We start from the raw sequence: 22148 nt of genomic DNA on the forward strand, positions 1-22148 counted from the left end.
CCCGTCCCTAAAAGTTAACTAAATTTTGATTGGCTCTTCGAAAGGATCTTGCGCAATTTTGGCTAATCGCCGTCTGCGTTATGAATTTTTCCCGACAAAATTTTTCAAGATGGCAGAAGGAGGAAAAGGTTTTCAGAAATTTGTCTCTAAAAATCTGAATAAACTACCTTTCCGTTCAACAAACATGGCTTCAGGATCAGATAGTGATGATGAATATATGGCAGACGATTTGTACAAAGATTTTCTCGTGTCTGACATGTTTTCAGAGGAATATGATTTGTATTATGAACAAAGTGTAGAAAGAGTTGCAAAGCATTTTCATCCTGATTCACCTGAACGTGCTGAAGAAGGTGAAAATGATGGTGATGTCGAATATGAATGTGAGAACGTGGTCGCCGACTGTCTTCCTACATCTGGAGACGCTGCAGCTGGGAAACCCGAACCGAATTTAGCTTCTGATCACAGTGGCAGTGCCAAATCGGGTATCCATGGTATCACTATCAGTATCAGTGCCTGTGGCGGTGCTGGACATGCTGGAGGTGGAGAAGACCACCTGGAACCACTACCAAGTCCTGCAAAAAATCCTCCAGCTCTCGTGCAGAGATCTCTCTCTGCTCCTTACCCGTCATCAATGTTGAGGCCGACTGGTGGTGCGGAGGGTGGTCCTGATTACGTCCAAGCACATTCTCGCTCTGAGGGATACATTCTACACAGACCACCAAACTTCCGAGCTGTAGCCCAGCATGATAAAATTGTCCTGCTTGCCAGAGAGTTAATGGAGTTGGGCAATGATATAAATAGGCAGTATGAAGAACGGATGCGTTCTATAGATGTCCAGAAATCATCTTATTTGGTATATTGGAGAAAGCTCACTGATTGTATTCAAACAGTAACAAATGCCATCGATGCTACACTAACCTGGGTTGAACACCACAGTAAGACGATGATGGAGGAAGTGAAAAACATGAAAGACAGGCAGAAGCAGGAAGGGGTTCTGCGAGGATTGGTTCTACTGACAGGTATGTGCTTGTCAATGTCTGTCTTAAAATGTATCTTATTTTCTTATGCATCTTGTTTTTTTATCTGAAATTTCATTACACAGTGAAACTTTTGTATCAAAGACACCCCAGGGACAGGAATATGGTCTTTAAGGAAAAAGTGTCCTGATTGCAGAATGATAATGAAACACTTGAGCAAAAAATCAGTGTCTTTTCTAAAAATAAAGAGGGTGTGCGGTTAATGGATGGAATGTCTTGTCCATTGATGGAGGTTCCGTTGTATTGGGACTAACTTTCAAGGTGCAATTTCTTTTGCATGTACAAGTACTAGTATCCAGGACAGACATTTGCTCTTCTTATCGCATTTTCTTTGTTCCAGATATCAGCCAGAGGGTTACTTCCATTGCTGTTATCCAGATGGCCTGCCAGTACCTAGATGCACCAGATGAACCTTTCGAGGCCCAGAGAAACGCAGTCCGTATGTCGCTGGATGAAGTGGGAAGCGAAATCAACAATATTTCAGAACGAGTCAAAACAGCAAGTGATCTGCTGAGTCAGATCATCAAATTGTGCGACAGTGAAGAGAACCATTCCGAATTCCGTACAATAACGCGAGAGTTCGATAATGCAGTACGGGAGGCGAATGTTGCAATTCGCTCCTGTGATAAACGTCTTGAGAATGCGAGTGAGAATATCAGAAGTTTGTCGTTCAAAATAAATTCAATCCGGTGGGCCCACCGGGGGTTCCGCTTTGTAGGTTTTGGTCTCACTGCATATTATTTCTACGGGAAATACTGCGATGGGTCTATAAATAAGCCGACCGCACTTTTGGCAGGCGGATGCAGCCTTATTGGGTGGTTGGCAATGTTTCCTACAAAAACCTATGAATATCATGAGCAGCTGAGTGAATTGCAGTATAAACAGGATGAGATGAGGCAACATTTAGAATCTCTCAGGGTAAAGCTTCACAGTGCCAAAGAGCACAAGAGAAGTGTCACAGAGCTTTAAGTGCCTTATGTTGGCATCCTCCCTCACCTGGCTTTTCAGAATGCTGAACATACAAAACTTCATCTCAACCTTAGCCTGAGATGATATCTGTCATATACCGAGAATAATTGCCACTATGCAATTATGATATGTTACATGCAGTGGAACGTCCCTTAGCGGACACCTCTCTATTAAAGACACTAGTTTTGGTCCCAAAGTGGTGGTTTCTATTCAAGTTTACCTCTCTTAGCGGAGGACACCTCTCTATTAAGGACAGCACTTGTCAGTCCTGAGAGTGCCCTCAATAGAGAGGTTCTAGTGTACAAGTATTCTTTATTCATGAAAATAAGTAAAACTTACATAGTTTAGTATATTTATATAGTTATATTGTCAACTGCCCATTCTTGTTTCTTTCTATCACTGGTCAGTCCCCTTTGCATTCATATCCTAAATTGTACACAAACATTCTATATATCTGTTGCACCATTTGTGCAGGAATATTACATTTACTTCTGCGATGACCATCAATAGTTTGTGCTCTACATCTCTAACCAAATAGGCTATGCACTTACAACCTCTGGGGCCAGGTAACTATATGTTATTCCTCCCCTTTTATTTCAAATAGTACAAGCAGTCCGTTGCATTTCACATCATCCCACAAGTGAGCATACCGTCCAGACTGCACTCCAAATGAACTGCTGTTTATGGATTTTGAGGAATTTTGCATGTCACTCTCATTTCTTATTTCAACAAACCCACTTCAAATGAATCTTTATGTCCTGTCCTGCTGCCTTTATCCATTCAAAACTTCACTCCAGCCCGACCGCCAAGACCTTGGCATAAAAACTCTACCACATGAAATGCTTCTAACACCTCGAGTCAAATAAAGTCACTCATGATGTTGAAGAGCTAGCATGTGGTCTGTTGAAGTTACGTCACTGATGACGTATATGGGGAGCAGTCATGGTCAGAATGACTTGCCGCTCGGTGTTTAGAATCCTTTTATTTAATGAGTTTATTAATGTGGGCACAGAGTACTAAGGTACATTATGTTGCCCACAAACGTAAATTGACAGGCGAGAGTGCTGGGTGCAAAAGCAAGTTGAGCTATAGAATCATTTGAGGTTGGCCTGAAAGTAACACATGGCAATAATCGAAATGAGAGTAATATCTACTGTTTATGCACACCATAATATATATTTTTATATATCCGAGATAACGATATTGTTACTTGCATCCTTTGTGTCATATTATAACAAATTGACTCATTGACCCATGAGGCCTTTATTTTTTAATTGACTCTTTTTGGCCTGCAGAATATTTTCGAGGATTCCCTAATGATGACAGTTGTCACATTCAAAAGGTGGAAATGAACTTGGTCACATCCATGCTTGTCACAATTTTCCAACCACCTCATACCCTTCGTCAGCACTGTTGTTCCTTTGTTGAAGACAAATATCAGTCTAGGTCCTGTCCCTTTGAATTCTGGGTCAATTGCAGCTCGAATGTTGGCCTATTTTCACACGAATTAAGCAGCAGTGGTCCTCCACTGAAAGTTGGGACACATTATAAAAGATTTACGAGTAGATCAACGAAGCTCCTCCCTCTATGATAAGAGGGTTGGGCTTCAAATTGTGGAGTTTCATTCGCCAAGCTGAAAGTAAACAACTTTATCACCTAAATTTTTTCCATCTGATGCCTGACGTCACAAAACACCATACGCGCAGCGATTGGTAGATTCAAAAATATCGTTCGACATGCACCTAGTTATTGCCAGGTCGTCACCGCAAATAGTTCAATTCAATTCAATTCAAATAAGACTTATATGGCGCAATTATCCAATAACGTATGATTGCTCGGCTGCGCTTTGAAAACAAAGTCACCATAATCTCGACTTCAGCACCTTTTTGAATGTGCTCACAGTTGGAGCATTTCGCACATTCATGTCTGGTCTGTTCCAGAGTTGTGTAGCATACACCACAAAACTTCTGCCACCATATGATGCCAGGCGGTACCTGGGTACTTGGAGCAAACCTAGGTTCTGGGACCTCAGGGATCGGCTGGGTTCATACAGTGGCACAATATCTGATAGATAGCATGGGGCAAGGTCAGCTTTGCACTTAAACAAAAGGAGTGACACCTTGAAGTCAATTCTTTGAGGAATAGGAAGCCAGTGTAGCCTCCTGAGCATGGGTGTAATGTGCTGGTCACGACGAGTTCGAGTTATTATCCTGGCTGCATGATTTTGTGTAAGTTGGAGTTTGTGCATTAGGTTCTTGGTAATGCCGGCAAGGAGGCTGTTGCAATAATCCAGTCTTGGGATTGGATCAGGAGTTTAATAATAGTTGTGCTATCCACACAGCGATAATGAAAACAGCTCCATGCCAGGGCACAACAGAGCTAGGGTCTCCATCTCTGCAGTAGGCTAAATTGCCTAGGCCTGATATTCCAGGCCTTTTTCGAGTCTGTAGTGCACATAAGCTTGCTGTTCAGTGGAGTATATTTCAATGGGCTGATTTTCTATCAACAAACCCTAGTCACAACCAAACCAGGGTCGGTCTCCCAACAGGCACAGCATAACTCCAGGAGCTACTGCCCCCAAAGTAAATGGCTGAACTGGGTCGTTTTTACAGTCTAGGTGACATTCGGTCTCCCAACAGGCACAGCATAACTCCAGGAGCTGCTGCCCCCAAAGTAAATGGCTGAACTGGGTGGTTTTTACAGGCCAGCTCTAGGTGATATTCAGGCGGACCTCTTTTCATAAAAAAAGCAAGTCGTTTCATTTAATAAAGAATTCAATTTTTTTCCCAGATGCTCAGATGGTACACCATTATGCACTCACAAACCAAATTCTAACTAGTTTTCAAGCAATGTACACACACTGGTCACTATAGTTAATCAATATATGTATACACTGTCCAACTACAAAGAAATTACTTCAGACTTCTTCAAGCTAATTTCGTTATCAAATGCTTAATCTAAACAACCATTCTCTAAGTTCGATCAGAGGCTGTCAAGTCACAACAAATGTTCCTTTGACTGCGTTTAAGGCTCAGTTTTCTCATCTCGTTTTCGGCGTCTTGCACGTTTTGGCGGATCCGGCATCTCCTGGTATGGAATATTGTCGAATTTCCTGATGTCTTTATGGATGTTTAGAACTGAAACAGATTTATAGAATTGTTTAGGAAACTTTTCAAATTGGGACCATGTTTTGAAATCATGTAAGCACACACTGACAAAGTACACTGGATTATGTTTAAAAACTTTGACTTTTGTGAGCTGTGTTGTGTCAAAGGTGTACATCACAAAGTTTACAGTATCTGAATTCTTCTCTTGCTAGCATTACCAAAATATTCCCACAAGTAACAAATCTGCCACAAGGGAATGTTCAGGCAAGGAAATTTTGGGCCCTTACCAAAAGTGTCTTCAGCTTCAGGAGATGGTTTCCCCTGGATGATTTCTGTACGCAGGATTGTCTCGGCTTCAACTGCTGTGTTGACGCACTGAAAACAGGACAGCGAGACATAACTAAAGTTCTGTGCAAACAAACAATTTTCATTGTTGTTATCTGCAATCGTAATCGCTGCTCTGTCTGACAAAAATGACTCTTGTCTATGGGTAAAACTGGTAATTGCTGTGTTTGGTAACGATTGTCAGCTGCTGCAATCACTGATACTTGTTACAAGCAGTATGAACAGTCGTAGTGAAATTCAGACCAGTCAGGTTACCTTATTGATCTCCTCAGCTTCCGTTAAGCCTTTGTTCGTCTTGAAATCTTCATTTATCTTTTGTCGACCAGCTGAAAACATACAAAGTTGATAATCATATTGATTACCATTAAGGACAGTATTCGTCAATCCCAAAGGTGTCCTAAAGTCTTATAAAATGTGTCTGAACCATAATCTCCTTATCAATATCATTCCATCCTTGAGCACCACAGCGGCGAAGAAATCCAAACCAGAGAAATACAGCGACCACCTCTGTTAGTTTTAGCAGGACACCCTCTCTATTAAGAACACTGGTGAAAGTCACAAACTGGTAATTTCTTTTCAATTCTACCTCTTAAATCAGGACACCTTCTTAGAGCTACAACTTTTCTTAGTCCCAAGGGTTAACAGAGAGGTGCTTCTGCCAGTGCCATGGCTGTATTCAGAACCTTTTGGTCATATGTGACTCGCTCTACCAAAACTAGGCACTTGTCGCATCTGAACTCGACAGGTTGATACGGACTTGTTGTTCATTTCCCTATTGTAGACCTTTTGTGAAATCTATTACAAACTGATTTGGTCACATTTCCGTATCAACCTGTCAAGTTGAGATGCGACAAGCGCCTAGTTTTGGTGAGCGGGTCACATATGATGAAGGCGTAAAAGGCCCTCTGAATGCCACAAACCTGTTAATGCTCTTTCATCTCCTTCAAACACCAACTGCCGCGTTCGATGCAACTGTTTGAAGATGGACAAAACCTGCAAAAAGATCACATTTGACAGCTCCAAGTTTTTTGATAAAACCACATTTCACACCACACTTTCGACAGCTCCAAGTTGGTCAGCAGGCAATAACAAATTCCCAATGATGAGGGCAGGGTTGGCTTGGGAGGGAGGGGGCAGGGTTGGCTGGGGGGGGGCATAGACAAAAAGTTCCGTCCGTCTCCTTGTATCAAGTGTTAATATAATTCTGCAGACCAAAAAACCTGACAGATCTGCCACTGCAACAATGGAATCAGGAGTAGAATGAAAGACACATGACTTCGCTTCTCGTTTTTTTCTGGAACACCCTGCCTGTCAGAAATTACAAATGAGACGTCCAACTTCGTTTCATTTTTTCTATTTGACTAAATGTATTTACATCTTATGGTTCATCGTTATATTAACCTTTGATCTTTGGCTCATTCTTCAACACTGTTCTAGGAGTATGGCTCCTTCAGAGATAGAAGAAAAACGACTTTGAAAACATGCTAGGGCCTAATTGCTATGAAAAGACAATTTTGTGATTGTTGTCGTTTGCCAATGATTCATTCCGTGGTTGCCGCCGGTCACTCGAGCTTGGAAACAGCGAAACCTTGGGTCTCGTTAGGGAGTTTTCCCCGAATGTACGCGATGATGACGTGCCCCATTAACAGGACGTAACATCTATTTTAAAATGCGTTTCCAAAGTGATTACATGAGGACAACCCATGTGTGTCGTATATCACTGGAAACGCCCGATTCCCCTGATTCTACAGGATGTTAAATCGGGCATTTTATTTCTTTAAATAAATCATAAGCGTCGCATTTGCTCCGAGCTCTGTTGGGTCGGACAATCACGGAAAACCCCAAGTATTATACATTTCTTCCATAATAATTCTTATAGTGACCATTCTCCCATGAAAGACAATTGCTTACGCATAAAAATCAAAACAAATCGAGGGTCAACCATTGAACTTTTGAGATAAGTGGAATTTTTCACAAATCATTTCAACACGGGGCCAACGCACATACCAAGTTCAGTGTACACATACGTCGACAACAACACTCAACAGTAAAATGCGTAGTTTCTGGTTAGCCGCCTATTGAGTAGCGCTCTAGGTTTCAGAAACTCAAAAAATCATGTGTTTGCCAAAACAACTGCTAAATCAACACTGGCATACTGTGAGGACCAAGAAATTAATGATTTCTTAGAAACTATGGTTAGGGCTTGGCCGCGTATGAATACAAAAAAGTCCCTAATGAGACCTTAGAACTGGTGACATCACGAAAAGATCTCCACATCCCTTGATCTTGATGTGTACATGAAGATGTTCGAAATCGCTCACGGCGAAGAAATTTGTTCACATTTTTCAACACCAAACCCGGCTAAAACCTTCGGTAATAAACCTTCTTCTACGTTTCTTGTCATGTTTAAGATGATTTAGGGATAAGTGCAAGCTAATGCATGATATAGTCAATCTTCTCTGTATCACCCTGTATGATCATAATGCTCCGTAGTTCAAATAGATTCCGTGTGATGGCGTAGTAAGAGGAGCGCTGATTGGTCCATATCATGGGTGTGTGGTGGGCGTGTCGTCACGTGCATGCCCATATTTGGGAGATCAGTACTGTACACTTCAATGAGGCAAGGTTCGACTAGGTCGTTCTAATTGATTGAATCTCAACAAAATTTTGCATACAACTTCCTGATAGTAACTCAAATATATCCTGCAAATTTCAGCATAGAATTTCAAGTTTTTCATAATATTTTGAAGTATTTAAAAAAAAATGACCCAGAAGCCACTATGGATATTCCAGCTGGCAGAGGGAAAATTACGAGTAATTTCAAATTGATTGAATCTCAAAAAAAATTGTTTACAACTTCCTGATAGTAACACAAACATATCCTGCAAATTTCAGCTCAGAATTTTAAGCTGTTCATAATATTTTGAAGCATATTGAAAAAAATGACCCTGAAGCTAGTACGGATATTCCAGCTGGCAGAGGGAAAATTACAAGTTATTTCAAATTGATTGAATCTCAACATTATTTTGTGGACAACTTCCTGAGAGTGACACAAATATATCATGGAAATTTCAGCTCAGAATTTTAAGTTGTTCATAATATTTTGAAATATTTTAAAAAAGACCCAGAAGCCACTATGGATATTCCAGCTGGCAGAGGGAAAATTACAAGTTAATTTTTGAGATGCCATAATTCCAAAAGTTGTGTTCCTATTTGGCTAAAACTTACAGGATACATTTTTCTTGACGTCAGATACTTGCATAGCAAATTTGGTAGTGATCCGATCATTTTGACATTTGTCTGATACACTAGTATTTGGGTAAAATTGCCATAATTTTTGGGTAAAATTGCCATAATTTTTGTTCTAATGAAAAATTTCAATTTTTTTCTCCATATCCTCATAAGGTACATTAATAAGCATTCACAAACCAAATTTCAAATCATTTGGAGAAAAAAGTGTTTTACGCTTTTTACTTGTAATTTTCCCTCTGCCAGCTGGAATATCCATAGTGGCTTCAGTGTCTTTCAGGGTCTTGTTTGGAAATCAGTCAAAATATCATGAACGACTTAAAATTCTGCATTGAAATTTGCAGGATATATTCCTGTTACTGTCAGAAAAATGTAAACAAAATCTTGTCGAGTTGGATAATTTTAAAATTTAGGTGATGATATTTGGGCGACGCCCCCTTTTTTGTTTAAAATTGCCATAGTTTTTGTTCTAATGAAAAATTTCAATTTTTCTTCCAGGTCCTCCTAGGGTACATCAATAAGCTTTCACAACCCAAATTTCAAATCAGTCCGTAAAAAAGTGTGTTTCTTGCTGTCTCTCTGATGTGAGGTTGTCACATGGAATGTGGATCAAGCTCTGTGTGATGGAAGCCTTGCCCATCAATTGAAGTTTGAAAGAACATTCCTTCTTCATATACCTGGAGCACAGAAGCAAATTGAGGAAGAATGTCCTGGTTCTAAGGAGGAGAATGCTGTGTCACTCAATATAGCATTTCTTGACGGACAGTATAGTAGAGACCACTGCCTTAAACACTTGTTTCTGAGACATCCTGTACTGTATTGCCTAGCCCTTACATCATTTACAAGGAAAATCTCATTTGAAATATTGATATATGGTTGATATTGTAAATTGACTGCATTATAAATTTCTTTGGTGACGTGGATGATGATTCCAATTGAGAGTTTTTAATTGTAAGATACTTTAGGGAAGATAAAGCTGCGAGAAGATCATTGAAAGATGGAAACACAAACCACAAGAGAGACACACTTAAGCTTGTATAAGTACTAAGAAAGTTTCCTTTTCTAGACCTGTTCCATTTCGGTTTCAGTTTGGAAAGCTTGGTTCAGAAGTCCTGTTCCATCTTTCTCGGCCTATTGGCTAAGATTCTGTTTGGACATCATGGACTTGTCATCTCAGCTGCATTCTCGGCCTATTGGCTAAGATTCGTCTGGGATAGAATTCTTCCTGTGGACCAAAGGTCTGTTGAAGCTGAAAACATTTCATCATCAGCTGTATATTTCCTGCATAACAAATGTGTTGGATTAGAAGGATAAAAGTTGTGGAAATGGAGCAATTGTACAGGAATTTTTTATTGAAAAACAGTATGGAGTAAAGGGGCACCTCTTGGATGTTCCATGTAGCAAAATTTAATGAGTTCATCATCAGAATCTCACTTGCTAACTTGGTATGTAAACAAAATTTTGTTGAGATCGGATAATTTTTTGAAATTTAGGTGATGATATTTGGGCGACGCCCCCTTTTTTGTTTAAAATTGCCATAATTTTTGTTCTAATGAAAAATTTCAATTTTTCTTCCAGATCCTCATAGGGTACATCAATAAGCATTCACAAACCAAGTTTCAAATCATTCCGTGAAAAAGTGTGTTTCTTGCTGTCTCTCTGATGTGAGGTTGTCACATGGAATGTGGATCACGCTCTGTGTGATGGAAACCTTGCCCATCAATTGAAGTTTAAAAGAACATTCCTTCTTCATTGACCTGGAGCACAGAAGCAAATGGAGGAAGAATGTCCTGGTTCTAAGGAGGAGAATGCTGTGTCACTCAATACAGCATTTCTTGACGGACAGTATAGTAGAGACCACTGCCTTAAAGACTTGTTTCTGAGACATCATGTGCTGTCTTGCCCGGCCTTTACATCATTTACAAGGAAAATCTCATTTGAAATATTGATATATGGTTGATATTGTAAATTGACTGCATTATAAATTTCTTTGGTGACGTGGATGATGATTCCAATTAAGAGTTTTTAATTGTATGGTACTTTAGGGAAGATAAAGCTGCGAGAAGATCATTGAAAGATGGAAACACAAACCACAAGAGAGACACACATAAGCTTGTATAAGTAATACGAAAGTTTCCTTTTCTAAACCTGTTCCATTTCGGTCTCTCGGCCTATTGGCTAAGATTCAGTTTGGAAAGCTTGGTTCAGAAGTTCTGTTCCATCTTGGTTTCTCGGCCTATTGGCTAAGATTCTGTTTGGACATCATGGACTTGTCATCTCAGCTGCATTCTCGGCCTATTGGCTAAGATTCGTCTGGGATAGACCTCTTCCTGTGGACCAAAGGTCTGTTGAAGCTGAAAACATTTCATCATCAGCTGTGTATTTCCTGCATAAAAAATGTGTTGGATTAGAAGAATAAAAGTTGTGGAAATGGAGCAGTTGCACAGGAATTTTTTATTGAAAAACAGTATGGAGTAAAGGGGCACCTCTTGGATGTTCCATGTAGCAAAATTTAATGAGTTTATCACCAGAATCTCACTTGCTAACTTGGTATGTCACTGATTGAGAGCCGACTGCATAAGAATGAGTACCTTTTTACTGAAAAACAGTATGGATCTTGACAACTTTTCTAAAATGAAAGGGGCACCTCTTGGATAGTCTATGTAGCAAAATTTAATGAGTAAATCACCAGAATCTCACATGCTTACTTGATATATATATATACTAATTGAGATCCGACTGCATAAGAATGTGTAACTTGCCGTACTGCATCCTTTCCACTATAGGAGACATCTGTATCTCATCTATTAAAGGAGATGAAGCTGCAAAAAGATGATGGAAAATTGAGAAATCAACACCAGGGGAATAATGAATTGCTGCGGTTACTTCGTAAAGTTCGCTGCGGTGGGTAAGGGTAAGGGTGGGGTGTCAGCTACTAACGTTCTAAAGTGTCTCCGAAATGCTACCAAAAAGGATAATTTTTTGGGTTTTTTGATGATTTTGATAGAATAATAGACTAACATAAGTATAATTTTCTTAAAAAGGAGTGTTTTTTGGGATTCTTAAAAAGAGTGTCGTGGATTCGCCTTGAAACTATGCCAAGGTATCTGATCAGACCGCCTGGGGAAACACACCCACAAAAGACAAAAAGCAAAAGCTCTAGTCTTCTGTACAGATCTGAAAATAGTATACCTCGGCCTTCTCGGCTGTTATAACCGATCAACCTAACACAAAGTGCCACTTTTACTTATTCATTTGGGTTTTTTTCTTTCGCGTGGTTTAGGTTATCATCAAGTAGGTTTCTTTTTGCATCTTCATCATCTCAACGATGACACATAATGAAGTTTTATTCAATGGAAACATCTTCTATTTGATCATTTATAGTTCTTATGCAGTCATTTTAATAAAAATTTGAGATATCCATTTCTACATGAGGCTTTTATTCAATTTGCTGATAAAGAAGAAATCATCTTATTATAATGTATTTGATCTTTGTAGGATTTAAATAGCATATCAAACTGTATGTAAGCAGCAACAGAGATCATCGAAGAAGGAATTCCGATGGCTTCATCAGGAGCAGGAGAATACTACCAAGCAGCAATCTGCTCATAGTATCCAGTATCTTCTTCTTCCCCATGGTTTTCAAAGCAGCTTCCAAATCTCGTCGGCATCTCCGCAGCCCGTTTTGCTCAGACCGTGGGAATATTTTTTTTGTAGGAATTTTCTTCATTAAGGAGAGAGAGCATATAACTTTTATGGCGATATTAACCCCATCTGGGCTGGTGGTCTCTCCACTGTATTGTCTGTCAAGAAATGCTGTATTGAGTGACGCAGCATCCTCCTCCTTAGAACCAGGACATTCTTCCTCCATTTGCCTCTGTGTTCCTCGGAAATGAAGGAGACATTCATCAGCAGGGCTGTTCCAAAGACACCGCCAGATTGCGGGCGACAGCAAATCTTTAACAGGTGGTTTCGCGTCTGTTGCAAGGTGTCGAGACAATCAAGCTTAACAAACAGGACAATAATGGAAAAAAGATATCATTCATGAAATAATAGTTTATTACATTTAACTAATTGTTAAAATGCCATTCATGTTTTATATAATAATTGAATGTGTACATTTCAAATTGTATTCAATATTTCAAGTTTTAGATCTGTTATTCTACAAACAAATCTTAACTACTGAGAAAGTTCTAAGCTAAGTCTAAGTCCAGAAAGTGCTGACTATGCATCTTTTCTGTAATATTCATGAAAAATATTAAGCTATGTTGACTGTACTACAATTCAAGAATGATGGTTTTGCACTAATTGATATCTTCAGTCTGATTAGCCCTCTAGTGAGACAATTTGGAACCAAATCTTCAGTCTGATTAGCCCTCTAGTGAGATAATTTGGAACCAAATCTTCAGTCTGATTAGCCCTCTAGTGAGACAATTTGGAACCAAATCTTCAGTCTGATTAGCCCTCTAGTGAGACAATTTGGAACCAAATCTTCAGTCTGATTAGCCCTCTAGTGAGACAATTTGGAACCAAATCTTCAGTCTGATTAGCCCTCTAGTGAGATAATTTGGAACCAAATCTTCAGTCTGATTAGCCCTCTAGTGAGATAATTTGGAACCAAATCACTATGTCAAAACAATTCCTTCCCAAAGCATTTCAGTTCCTACATTACCTCTCTTTTGAAGCAGGATTCATGCTTCGACACATAAATGTTCGCGACATGACATTAGAACACATGACCTTTAATGCTCAATGCTAAAATGCACTCGTATTCAAAGCAATTTTGATGACCCTTTCGCCCAGATGGCCATGCATCCAAGTATGAACCTGCCCTAACCATTTCACCCCCAATTCCCTGCATAAACTCTTCCAGTAAATGCATCAGAAGAGGCCATTCATAAAAGTAGGGGAGTAAGGTTAACAGAGACTAAACACACTCAATAAGTCAATTGCACTATGTTAAATAAATATTCCCATATACTGATATGTAGAGATATAGAACGCAGGAAAATTTTGTATCAATGTGAAATTTTTCCGAAGTATATCCACATTTAAAGGCCTGGTTATTTTAAGTACATTGTTTGCCTGTGTCTCTCTGGAACTACTCATGTAAATCAATGCCACAAGGTGGCAGCACTAATTGGTAAGTGCATGTTATTTTCTCTTTTTTTGTCATGTTCTGCGGACAAACATTAACACTAACACTACTAGTGGGCAACAGGAAATCAATGTACGGATGAACCTAACCTTTAAATGGCAAAATTAGGTAAGAATGATTCATTTATATGCTAATTTCTGTTGACGATTTCATACGTATCTCAAGAAAGGAATTTCGTCACAAAATCTTCAATGAATCCAAACTGACTTTGAACAAAGTTGACTTTCTGTCCACAGAGAGCTGTGAAGAAAACTCAAGTACAAATCTGAAGTATTACAAACACAGAAAATTGCGAAATAGCCACACAGTATAAGTCAAAAGAAATATCAGCAGCCTTATTACCTATCCCCCATTGAAAGAAAATGAACTGTCCTGCAAAGATAAATCAAATCAGACGAGTTCATTTTGGAAATGGGGGATGTTGGGCTATTTTTTCGGTGGCCTTTCTATCAAATTCTCTGTTCATTCTACAACTGGGGGGTGTTAGGTAATATAAAGGATGAATGGAAAGCAGTATATAGTACAGCAGTGCCCTCTATGGAGCAGTTTTGGAAGCACCAGAGACAATTTAACAGACACAATCAAACAAACTTGTGCACTTTTCAAAATCATTTTCACTTATACTTTTGTCATAATCACCAAGTCTATTGGAGATGACATATTCACATAAGGCTAATTAAGGTGATTCATCTAATTAATGCAAATAAGCACACTACATGTGGATCTATATACATATACAGGCATAGAAGCGTCCCATGCGACTTACATGTAAATTGTGACATGAATTTTGAATTTTATACAATGATTTGACTAGTGCAGGGTGGGGCCATGGATTAAGCACTCATTTCAGAGTGGTGTATATCTGTGACCAAGAATCAAAGACAAATCTTAGATAATTCTTGATGCAAATAAATCATGAGGGGGTGTCAGGATGCAGACACTTACTCTATCAATTAGTCAGATTACTGAATATTATTTTTCAATTCCTTTGTCCACCTAGATTAAGATCCCGCTGTGCACACTGAAACAGTGGATGATCAAATTCACCAGAGAGGAATAACATCATTTTAAGTGAAAGACCAAATGTTTGTATCAATATTACGCCCAAAAACTTCTTAAAAAGATTTTATCCTTCAGTATTTTTCAGTGTCCATGCCTTTCTTTATGACATTTTTTTCAATTGACATTTTATTTCTCCGGCTTTTTTTTCTTTGCAACGTGTTTGAAAGAAAGTAATATGACATAAAAGCACCAAATATATTACGATTACTTGATTTTACAACAGTGGTGTGAAGGGGAAGGTTTCATTACAAATCTTCGTATATATGTATATAAAAACCGCCATTTGATTAGAAATATAATGGAGGTAATTCTATTATGATTCAAAGGGGGAGCTACATAAGACGACAAGGAATACTGATAGTTGCTGCAAGTTTACTTCATCTACTACCTATCACCCCTTTTCATGAGTAACAATCATATTGGTAGAATCCAGTCCTATGTATCTATCTTAAACAGATCAGTTCATTTGAAAATTTCAGGGTGACACTTTACAAACCCATCGAGAGCTAGTCAGAAGATTTACAACAAATTACTATCACCTTTTAACACATAGATCTTGTCTAACTAACACCGAAAAAATGTCCACAAAATATCAATTCTGGATAAAAATTGCTAAAGTTTAGAAAATATTTTTGAATTTCTGAATGAGATCTTTTAGAAATTTCTGTAAATTTTATGATCAGCCCTCGACGGACCGAATTTCTTGAAACCACCAGAAATTTTATTCTGTCCGCAAAAAAGCAAAGAAATCTTTCACTACCAAATGTCATTTCATCAATCCAAGAATTCGTCTTCATTGAAAAAGTTAGTTTTTCGCACCATGACTCTAACTACAAATCGTCTTTTTCTCAAAACGCAGAAGAACCACCGTTTTCGTCAGTGCTCGATTGCTTATTGTACCTTCCTTGTCGAATCGTAACGAGCTTCTTCCGTGCCATTTCTAATTCCTTCTCTTTCCGGAGGATTTCTTCCTGGGCACTGATGATCTGAAAGCGACAATGGTACACGTCAGAATAGGTGTACAAGCCAAGCCCTTCAACGTGCCACAATACACAATCTCGTAAAACTGCATAAAGTAGGCCTGTAAGGATTTGGGTAAACATACGATGTCAACAAGGACATTATTAGCTCTATGAACAATAGGGTGATTTATAATGTAGGAGGAAACCAGAGATGTTAGAGGAAACCTATGATGTCTAAGAGCGTCCCTCTATCACATAAAGATGTAATTGTAATCAGACTGGGAGTCCAACCAACGACCTGATATCTTAATTTCAAGTCTCAGTATTACCACAGCATCAGTCTCACGGCCGACTTCTCATAAACCTATACTAATGTAGCAGAAAAACACGGATTGGGTCTCCCCAGAGTAAACTGCCTGGGTACCAAGCCAACCTTTGACAACCACTTGGGGCGTCAATGACGATTCCTGCCCCTGGCGTCAACTAAACAAACCACTCACCTGTGCCATTCCTCCGACCATGCGTTTGTTGACAGTCAAGATGTTCGCCTCATCCATATTATCCTTTGCCTGCTGTGCTGCATTAACGAGAGCATCTGTCGCCCTTTTGACAGCATTTCCCGCAGACTGAAATACAGAGTTTCATGTTTAGTTTCAACGTTGTGAGTCATTTTGAAACTGCCAAAGGAACTGAAGCCCAGGTTGAAGTGGCCCGATGGGTTCGTGCCACGCAGACTGGACTAGCAAGAATCGCTGGTAAGTATAACCACTTTAGAGCAAAATAATCATCTTGTTACGATGTCACCGAATTGTCGCTTATCGGAACAGCTACTATCAGTTGGATCCAGGGCCATTATTAAATGCTGTTATCATTGTTAAGTGATGTTTAAGTCGGGGCTGTAGCCCAACTGAACTGTGCTTTTAACCGATTCTGTAGGAGTAGGCGAACAGGTGGGTCCATTCTCATACCTGTAATCTCTTCATTGCTACGGAGTCGGAATCCGCCTTGACCTTGCACGCCACCAGGAGTTGCGCCGTGGAACTAGCCACCTGCTTCGCCGATGAGATGAGCTTCTCTTCGCTGGCGTGTCCTTGCATCATGGCGTTGGCGGCCTCGCACAGGCTGTGGGTCGCTGCCGCTACGATACGGGCCTACAACCGAGAGATATGAGTTCAGGCAGACTTCAAGTACGTATACCCTTATTTTACCCTTCGAATCCATCCACAAAGTTTTCCATTGTAAACAAATTTCCTTACGAACTAGAGAACTTATTTTACAGCATAATTTAATTCCTTAGTTGTACAACAAGTTAGACCACCTGATCTGACTGTTTGCATCTTGATTAAACAAACTGGTCAAAAATTGTACATTTCTGAAATTTCGAAAAAAAACTCACCGCAGAAATGAGACCCTGTGACCACTGTCCGTCATCGTCGATCCTATCCCTGTGGTACGATGGTTTAATCTTTCCCTGGAGGACTAACTCGCGCTGGGCGCTGGATGCACATTTCACGAGAGCTGCAGTGGCAGCGGCGATCGATTTAGCAGCGTCGAGGATCTGGTCTTCGAATTCTAAAGTGTCGTCTGCTTCCTGAATTATTCACAAAAAAAGATCGGTCAGAATTTTGATAAATTTATTTGCCCTATCTGAATATCTGGAGCAAGTGGCTATTTTTGTAATCCACGATCATGAAGTTGTTCAGAATGCACAAGTTTTCATACCCACATAAACTCTTCGCTGTTTTCGCATTCGAAAGATCAACGTAACTGCAAAGCTCCTCACAGCCTGTGAGGGGAGCTGTCTTCAAGATAATTGGAAATACTCCTAATCGGAGTCTCATTTACCTTTGTGATGTACTGTAGGACTAATGGGGCAAATTATCCCGAAATAGTTCTACTTGTCTCTATCATCATAGGCCTATAACTTCTCCCCTACATCCACACGAAAATGAATTGGCTGTCCTAGAGAGTTCCACCACAGAGCCCCAGAGCTTTATGGTCAGGGTGGTGTCCTTTGGCCAGTATTCCTCTCTATTCTTCATATGGGAGCAGGCTGAAGCCACAGAGCCCCAGAACTCTGTGGTCAGGGTGGTGTCCTTTGGCCAGTATTCCTCTACTCTTCATAAGGGAGCAGGTCTGAAGCACATGACCTGGAGTCTGGTCTCCAGCACAACATTCACATTGAGCAGATGGTATCCTCCTTCTGGTGGTGCGATGGTGGTAGCTGTCTCATCACATCCAGGCTGATCATTCTTCCATTCCATTCCTGAACTAGAACCTGGCGTTTCCCCCACCACTCCATGATATGTCGGATATATGGTGGATTGATGAACCACCAATTATATCAAACATATCTTGGAGGGATGGGAACATCTTGGAGGGATGGGAACATCTTGGAGGGATGGGAACATCTTGCGGGGATGGGAACATCTTGGAGGTATGGGAACATCTTGGAGTCAGTTCAGTTCAACTGCTCTGGGCCTAGTTGTTCAAAGCAAATTTTGTCACATAATCTAGAATTATCTCCTTCAGTTAATCCCTAAAATACTTGGGAAGGCTAATTAGAAGGCTTGGTATAAAGTTTAATAGTTCCACAGATATTTCTGATGAAGTCACAAAACCTGATGCCAGATATATGTAGCTTATTGTAGCAAATCAGTGACCCTGAATCAGGTGCTGGTCTTCTGGGAGCTAAAGGTAGAAGGCGGCAGAGGCAGGTCTGTACCAACACACCAGATCATGGTGGAACTTAGGAACTATGGATCTGTCCGGCAGATTCCATCAGATACTTGGAATCTTGGGTTCACATCTCATGGGGGTTTAATAAAATTAGCCTAATAGCTTCAAACTATAAAATATTTCTATCCAGGAGATGAACAAAGAAATTTTCTCTCACCCTTGCTTTTTGTCGTGGTTTCAACATGGCTAGTTTCTTCGCCGCAGCTTCGATCGAGTTGGCCGCGCCCAGGAGTTCATTTTCGGCAGTCACCATCGGGTCGTCGGGATCCACCCAATCAGAACCTGGAATGAGAGGTCAAAGGTTAAGAGTGTGGCGGACATGGATCGAGAGATGTCCAAGATATGAATATACCACCTACCTCCGCCCCCACCCCCAAATTTGGCCTACAAGGTCGGACATCTCCCTCTGGTTTGATAGACATTTGTAATGTTGATGATGATGTTAAGATGATTTGTGATCTGTTTGAAAAGAGTGAATGGATGAACTCAACACCTATGTCAAATTCTTTTGACCAGTATTACATAGACAGCTGTCAAGGTTTCACCAGGATATTTCACCTTCGAATTCTTATAACGAGTGGCTTTTAGAATCAAATCGACCACATAAAAGATGATTTTGAGTGAAAGTCTTCCAGATCAACCTCAAACTCTCAACATGAACATGAACCTTTGGGACAAAGCAGGCCCACGTCCAAAAGTATTGAGAACATTCCTGCACCAATGTCTGCAACGAATAGCCTTCCTGCAGAAAACTGCAAGCTTCAGCAATAATACCCTGCCAATTGCTACCCTGCCCAATGCGTTACCGGTATAAGGCTTGAAGGAAAGCTCACAGAAGTATCTGTTGGACACTAGCTCCCAAATCCATCCATGTCATCACATCCACTCTTTTCAACAGATCACAACTAAATGAGATGAACTGAGCAAACAAACATAGGCAACCCGAAGACAGTGGTGTCTCACACGATTTTGTCCGATGTATTTTTTTGATAGTTGTCTGCCCCACCACTCTAATATATGTCTGATATATGGTGGATTCGATTCACCACCAATTATATCAAACATATCTAGGAGGGATGGGAATGGATTGTCAACGGTTGTGGTGATTCTGACACAACCACCTTGCCCTGCTCTGTCAAAGCTCTTTGAAACCAGGGCTGAACTTCTTGCATGAAAATCTACGATGAATGAGACATTACCAAACTGATGAAATAAGGAATCCCACTGATGTCAAAAGGGATCGTCAGGATATGTTTGAGAAAATGATACTGCTTACAATGTTCTGGTCATGCACAAAGGACATTTAACACCACAACTAGTAGCCCCCACCCCCCTCCTCGTAGACAACTTCCCCAATGTTCTTAACATGGCAAAGTCTTTACTTGAAATTTTAAAGTGGCTGTAGAGAACCAGAACTGGCCGCCAAACTGCCATGTCTTTTGTGTCAGACATCCTAAGTGGCCTGACTGGCTACTTGTCGAGATCACTTCAGGTCGATAGATGGAAGCATACTGTGCAGATCGGAAGAAACTTAAAACAGTCATCTCTTCTCAATTTAACTTTGGTCATCACATCTCCTCAGGTTGCCTATGCTTTTAAGTTAGTGACAGTTTTTGTTAGTTGGCAAACGCAGAAGGTTACTATGGCATGAGAACTAAAACTGCGCAAAAGACATCTTAGTCTTTCCTACAACATGAAGTAACAAAACTAATTCTAGATGAAACAGAACACTTTAAACACTTTTTACAACAAAATATGCAATATGCAGAACAACACTTAGATGTTTAAAACTAGTGAGTGTGATAAAAACAAAGAAATAAGGTAAGAAAACACAATACCACCAGCACGAATTACGCCAAAGATGTTGTTTTTCGGAGTTCCTCTTCAGCGTTCGCTCTGCACTTGGAGGTGTTATTCTCGGAGGAGTATTCCTCCTCCAAGGCAAGATAAGTGTTTTTTTACATGCCACTATGGTAAGGTGCCAATTGCGCCTTTCTTTACTTATCAATTTCGCTTGTTTTATATTGTTCTGACTGATTTTTATGGGTCAGGTGTCAGTATCAATTAGGGGAAGAGCATATGAATGGATCAGATCTCCTAAAAGGTTGGCAATCAAACATTCAATCATCCCAATGATTGAACCTGAACTCCTGAATCAAACATTATGCTTCATATACAAAATGGTACAATACATTCTAGAATATGGGTTACCTATTTTACCAACTAAACATTTTTACTACAAAAACACCCCATGTGACTATCAATGGAACCAACCAACGAGACATGATATAGTACCAAACGGTTGATTCCATTTTCAAGTAGGGTAAACAACACAATACTACAACACAAAGAGATTAAGCTATTTTCAGTAACATAATTAGATTTCAAGCAAAAGAGGGAACAACACACCATTCTCCGAATCTGGAAAAGAAGACAATAGAGTTTAGAAATGGCTATCAGAAGATATTTTCACGGAAAACAAGAATTCTAAAAGCAAAGAAAAGCGTGCAGTGTTAGTGAAAACTAACGGTGGAATTAATTTGAATTAAGATATCTACTCAAATTGATTTCATTTTTGAGATTTGAACCAATAATACCCGAAAGGCCACGATGCAAAACTGAAGGTCATGGTCACACCAAAAGTAGGTCACAACTGTTCCAAAGTGGCCTACTTACTACTTATGACCTAAGAAATTATCGTATTTGCTACAGCAAAATGCAGTATAATTGATTGTTGGGCAACCAATACTGAAGAGATGGTTTGGTCTCAGGATTTAAATTGTACTTGGAGGTGCCAAAAAATAAGGGCATTTCATTTCCATCAAGACATGATCAACTTTTTTCATCAGAAACTTATATATTATTATGGTGAACTAAAAAGCACATCCACAGCATCTACTACATACATTCTAATATCATACTATAGACACTACATACACATTTACATAAACTCACACATATATTTCAAATTCCCAATCTTAATACCATTCTAGTTCCCAGTCACCCAACTACCATAAATACACATTGGAACACCAGGGTGAAGAAATACTTGGAACCAGGTTGAGTAAAATTGGATAATTTGACCACAAGCAATGACGAACATACAACTCACACTACATTCACACAAAATGGGGTGATTTTGCACAAAACAGGGATTTTTACATATAAAAACTTCTGAGGAGAAAACAATGCAACAAGAACTGAAGAAAATAATTTATTTAAAACCATGCCGGATGACACGAATATTACTGGTTACCTTGACAACTGGCTTTGGCAACTAGTTGCTGAACAAAACATAGCAACAGGGAACTGCTGGTAAACTGATGAAAATATTGCCATGACAACCACATTGATTCATAGCACATAACATTAAAACCTGTCATGCCTACCCTTCCCATGTTGCTAAGCTACCTAATCACCATGGCGACACAAGTGCAGTCTCCATGGAAACAAAGATAGTCACCAAACTGACTTGCAAATATGGGGGAAAACAAGATGTCCGAGTTATAAAATAAAATAA

The 22148-nt window shown here is 39.7% G+C and overlaps 3 protein-coding genes across 23 annotated transcripts in view; 1 reads left to right on the forward strand and 2 right to left on the reverse strand.

Annotated features, from left to right (window-relative positions):
• Positions 1 to 120: 120 nt before the first annotated feature.
• On the forward strand, positions 121 to 3257 carry LOC135498763 (uncharacterized). The gene is made up of 2 exons (XM_064789175.1): positions 121 to 1019; positions 1378 to 3257. Exons 1-2 carry the CDS (start codon positions 185 to 187, stop codon positions 2004 to 2006), a joined length of 1464 nt encoding a protein of 487 aa, XP_064645245.1. The 5' UTR covers positions 121 to 184; the 3' UTR covers positions 2007 to 3257.
• Positions 3258 to 4793: 1536 nt separating this feature from the next.
• On the reverse strand, positions 4794 to 7011 carry LOC135499022 (complex III assembly factor LYRM7-like). The gene is made up of 5 exons (XM_064789640.1): positions 6860 to 7011; positions 6379 to 6451; positions 5714 to 5784; positions 5401 to 5488; positions 4794 to 5143 (listed from the first exon to the last, which is right to left on the reverse strand). Exons 1-5 carry the CDS (start codon positions 6875 to 6877, stop codon positions 5031 to 5033), a joined length of 363 nt encoding a protein of 120 aa, XP_064645710.1. The 5' UTR covers positions 6878 to 7011; the 3' UTR covers positions 4794 to 5030.
• A 7174-nt stretch (positions 7012 to 14185) lies between these two features.
• The window catches only part of LOC135498559 (talin-1-like), a 75948-nt gene continuing 67985 nt past the window's right edge, over positions 14186 to 22148 (reverse strand). For all 21 annotated transcript variants that reach the window (XM_064788859.1, XM_064788858.1, XM_064788846.1 and 18 more), the window contains 5 exons: positions 18786 to 18910; positions 17286 to 17480; positions 16858 to 17040; positions 16390 to 16515; positions 14186 to 15913 (listed from right to left, as the gene is read on the reverse strand). In XM_064788859.1, the coding sequence (XP_064644929.1) occupies positions 15776 to 15913; positions 16390 to 16515; positions 16858 to 17040; positions 17286 to 17480; positions 18786 to 18910 (767 nt within the window). In that variant the 3' untranslated portion in view covers positions 14186 to 15775. The remainder of the gene's footprint in view (positions 15914 to 16389; positions 16516 to 16857; positions 17041 to 17285; positions 17481 to 18785; positions 18911 to 22148) is intronic.

Source organism: Lineus longissimus, chromosome 14 (assembly GCF_910592395.1).
Source record: "Lineus longissimus chromosome 14, tnLinLong1.2, whole genome shotgun sequence".
NCBI lineage: Eukaryota > Metazoa > Nemertea > Pilidiophora > Heteronemertea > Lineidae > Lineus > Lineus longissimus.

What these genes read in the sequence shown, in the direction of transcription:
- LOC135498763 (XM_064789175.1), top strand. Translation starts at nt 185, where the DNA reads ATGGCTTCAGGATCAGATAGTGATGATGAATATATGGCAGACGATTTG. An exon ending in AGGATTGGTTCTACTGACAG is followed by an intron (nt 1,020 to 1,377) that starts GTATGTGCTTGT and finishes TCTTTGTTCCAG; the next exon opens with ATATCAGCCAGAGGGTTACT.
- LOC135499022 (XM_064789640.1), bottom strand. An exon ending in AAGCTGAGGAGATCAATAAG is followed by an intron (nt 5,489 to 5,713) that starts GTAACCTGACTG and finishes TCCTGTTTTCAG; the next exon opens with TGCGTCAACACAGCAGTTGA. An exon ending in TGAAGCTGAAGACACTTTTG is followed by an intron (nt 5,144 to 5,400) that starts GTAAGGGCCCAA and finishes AATCTGTTTCAG; the next exon opens with TTCTAAACATCCATAAAGAC.